This window comes from Rhinichthys klamathensis, unplaced genomic scaffold, assembly GCF_029890125.1.
Source record: "Rhinichthys klamathensis goyatoka isolate OS25496 unplaced genomic scaffold, OSU_Roscu_1.1 h1tg000059l_1, whole genome shotgun sequence".
Taxonomy (NCBI): domain Eukaryota; kingdom Metazoa; phylum Chordata; class Actinopteri; order Cypriniformes; family Leuciscidae; genus Rhinichthys; species Rhinichthys klamathensis.
In genome coordinates, this window is record NW_026606604.1 from 9,227,207 (window position 1) to 9,231,314 (window position 4,108).

Consider the following 4,108-nt stretch of genomic DNA (forward strand, 5'->3'; position numbering starts at 1 on the left):
CAAAAAAAAAAAAAATATTAGGAGCACTTTAAGAATTCTGATGGTGTTTAATGAATAAAAGTACTAAACAAATGGCATCATTCATATGATTGACGACAAGTGTACAATATCCACCGCACTAATTTTAGATGCACAGAGAAGTGAAGAATGTTGTCTATTTCTCATTACAAATAAGAGCAAAGTTATGCCCGATATCTATTACTGAACACATAAACATTATTAACAGAAAGTGATATTAAAGTGTGATAGGCTAGTATGTTTAGTCCTCAACAGACAACATTAATGCCACAAGAGTGGAAGATCCATTTTCAGAAAAATCCAAAACATTTTACTTTGAAATATGTTGCCTCCTACAAAAAAAAAACAATGATTAACAATTTACGACTCAAAAATATTTATTTATTTGAAATAGAGCATAAAAAACACAATTTTTACCCAACTACCAAACCAAATTAGCTTGTGGTCACTATGAATATTAAATGAATACCAAACACAGTCTTAAGTAATCCTGTAATAAAATCATATTCAAAATGTATACTATTTAATAATTTTATGTTTTTTTATGATTAAATGAAACAAACAGCATCATTCATCATTTCCACTGACACAGAGAAGTGAAGAATGTTGTCTATTTCTCATTATAATAAAAAGTGCAAAGTTGCTCTGTAGTGTGACTGATGGCGATTACTGAATTTGTAAAATTAATAACAAAAAGTGATATTAAAGATGTGTGATATGTTTCCTCCTCTAAGGCTTCCTCGCTGCCAGGAGAGATGGAGATCCATTAGAGTAGCTCTCTTTTGTGCAGTGTTCAACTCTCGTATTCAACAATTCCTGAAATGAGAATAACAATTCATTTTCAATGATTTCAAGAGTTTGAATAGTAATTAAAAAAGAATATAATACACACATCATCACACAATTTAGTTTTAATCATTTCAGTAGTTTTATTTTTAATACTGTATGAAAGCACAGAAAACAGAGTGAAATCAGGGCACAATAAACAGTAATTTTTTTTTTTTTTTTTTTTTTAAATGATAGATAGTGAATCTGATTTTATTTTCAGTGAAAAAAGGTGTGGGATGAGGGAGCTGATTTCCTGAAAATTGCATTACAAGGTTATTTTAGTATCAGAGATACCAACATTTATTTATTACATTGAGATTTTTTTAAATATATATTTTGGATTAGTTTTTTTCTTTCACTTAAAGGTGCTGTATGTAATTACTAAATGAAAATGAGAAATGTTGCTTTAGCAACTAGCAGAAATTAAATAACTTTAAGGGTTTTTTATATATAACTTTTTTAATGGTTTTGGTTAACTAAATAACCCTGCGTTGCATAATGCAGTTTATTTGAAAATGGGATCTTTCTGTTTCATCAAATGTGCCTGATTTCAGTTTCTATTCTTTGCTTTCATTGTAATATAACAAAACTTTCCTGAAATCATAAAAAAATCAAGAAAAATCAAAACAGCTTGTCTTATTTCTTGTATATCAATGAATTTTGTTTGAGATAGAAAAGCTCTTGTTCAAAAGTTCACTGTGAAACACCACAACATGATTGGCATCAAGCCCAACAGTTCACAGCCTGTTTACAGTGTTGATTTAGGAATAAATGGCAGTAGGTGGTGACATGTTTGTGGGATGAATGACCTGTGTGAGCTGCGGTTTGTGAACACAGTGCACGTAAGGCTTCGGTTCACTCTGGATCTCTCCACCGAAGGTCTTATAGCAGATCCCACAGTCAATCAGAGGCTACAGCAGACAAATGAGAAACATTATGATCAATCATATTCATGCTAACACATTAAAAGCTTAATTTAAGACTGTTGAGATGGGTTAAAATTAGAAACAACTTGAGTAGAAATAATTTCACATGTGTATTCCCAGCTAACAGGGAACATTCCCACAACTTTCACTAACGTTTTGTAATAGGTTATGTACAAGATAAAACATTCTTTAAGGGATGCTAACTTTATTTTGTTTAATATCACAATGTAAATAATGAGTCAATACATCAATGCTTTTTCCAAAACGTTTTTTCTTTTTTTTTGTCTCACCCTGATGATTGTCTGGTAAGCCTATTACAATAGTGTTCATTTTAGACCTGTCGGGATGGTTTTCGTGGGAAATCGCGTGCATAATGTCACTCGCCGGTGCGTGTCTCGTCATATCCGTAAATAGAGAAAAGGTGCTCCGGCTCCTGTGACGCGTGAGTGACAGAGGTTTGTTGTCACAATGAGCGAGAAAGATTGACATAGAGCACGATAAATCTGCAACCTCCGGAGAACAACAACAATGTTTTAAACAAACGCCGAACAGAGGAGAGCCTTCTGGCAAAAAGAAACCGCGACAGAGCTCGTAATAAATCAAGAATCAACACTGCTTGGCTTTTGGCTATTCATCCGCACAGTCACGCAGAGGCGAAGCACAACCAAACAATGTTCTTCCGCAAAATGCATGACTTTTTTTGTTGTTGTTTTTAACCGCTCCGCTAGTGCCAAAAGTTATATTATTATGTACCTATGTATTATGTACAGTACCGGTAAGGTTAAATAACATTTATAGATGATGTTGAGAGAAAATATTCTTAGAACAATCAATTTTGGAACATCCTTATGTTATTTGTACTGGATGAATGTTCTCAGAATGTCCTTATGATGTTATTGATATTTGCTGTTATCAGAAGGATTATCATAAATAACCTGGACATTTTAAAGTTTTAGAAACATTGTAAATCACTGTTCACGCAATGTTTTTAGAACATAAATTTGTTAGCTGGGGTTTAGCTTGACATCGTGAATTTTTAAAGGAACAATATAAACCAATATAATCATGTGAAGTGCATTTCAAGTTATGAAAAAACTTACTCTGTCATTTCTGAAAGCACATTTAGTCGGTTTTGCAGTTCCTTTAGGGCATTTGGTGGCTTTGAGGTAGAAGTGATGGTAGATATAACTCACTCCAAACCCACCCTAGAATAAAATAGGGTTATTGAATATCATAACTTCAGTGTACATTAAAACTCAGCATTTGTTTAAAAAATAAATAAATAAATAAAAATCACAGTGCTGTTAATCCCTTGCTGTTGAAATGTTTCTGTGACTCAGACTTCAACATCTCCAAGTAATGCAATTACCTTAATAATGTAAAAAAAAATAGCCATTTGAATAGCTAAACAACTTTTATAAGTAATGTAAAAATAAATTATTTAAAGATCTGCAAAGAAGGTAAGTTATTGAAAGCTTCACATTGTAAAGTGTTACCTTTTAATGACACTATTAAAGCTTGAAGCTGATGTATGAGGCATTTAAAGGTATATTGATTGAAATGCATGTGTAATACCTTATAATTCACTTAATAGTCATTTGTATTTTCTTTTCAAGTGAAGATACTTACATCAATGTCAGATTTGTCCAAACTCTTGAAGAAAAGAAAAACGTTCCTGATTGTCTGGTGTGAGTTGATTTGTTCCACAGCCAGTTCAACGCCTTTCCTGTAATTATCTGGAAGTTTGTTGAGATCCTCCTGCGCCTCCGACGTGTCCAGAAACACTCCAGCGCTGACCAGGACGAGGAGCAGAAACACAGCCATCTTTACACAATCCTGAAAACCCCTCAGATGGGCTTATCTTTAGGTTATACAGAGTTATGTACCGCAGAAATTCAGAAGAATGTAAACACTGAGAGATGTGTTGTCTAATCCCAGTGCACGAGGGTAGTGTGAGGTGAGAGGGAGAGATTGTGCAATGATGGGATGTTTTTGTGGGGTGAGTCCTCTTCCTTTCTGTCCTTTGTGTGTGTTTTTGCTTTCACATACAGAGGGAATGAATGTGAAATCATGCAGTCTGAGCGAGCGGACTGCCATCCAGTGGAGAACAGACACTAAAAACTAGGATTTTGGAGAGTTTTGGAGAATACTATATGTAGGTCACCTTTTTTTCTTTTTGTTTTAAACAAACTGCTATCATTGTGAGTTTCAGGCCAATTCTAATCTAAATACAAGTCAGTGAACTGTAAACAGAGCCGGATATGATCCAGTTTAATGATGAACAAAAGGGGAAACAATGGTCTTCACAGAAGAGATTTCACTTGATATGTTTGTTC

The 4,108-nt window shown here is 33.8% G+C and overlaps 1 protein-coding gene across 1 annotated transcript; it reads right to left on the bottom strand.

The window, feature by feature from the left end:
- Window positions 1-540: 540 nt before the first annotated feature.
- Window positions 541-3,771, bottom strand: zgc:195173 (uncharacterized protein LOC792613 homolog). Its single transcript, XM_056249278.1, has 4 exons — window positions 3,402-3,771; window positions 2,873-2,977; window positions 1,656-1,757; window positions 541-834 (listed from the first exon to the last, which is right to left on the bottom strand). The coding sequence occupies exons 1-4, from the start codon at window positions 3,594-3,596 to the stop codon at window positions 748-750; spliced, it is 489 nt and encodes a 162-aa protein (XP_056105253.1). The 5' UTR covers window positions 3,597-3,771; the 3' UTR covers window positions 541-747.
- Between the last annotated feature and the right edge of the window lie 337 nt (window positions 3,772-4,108).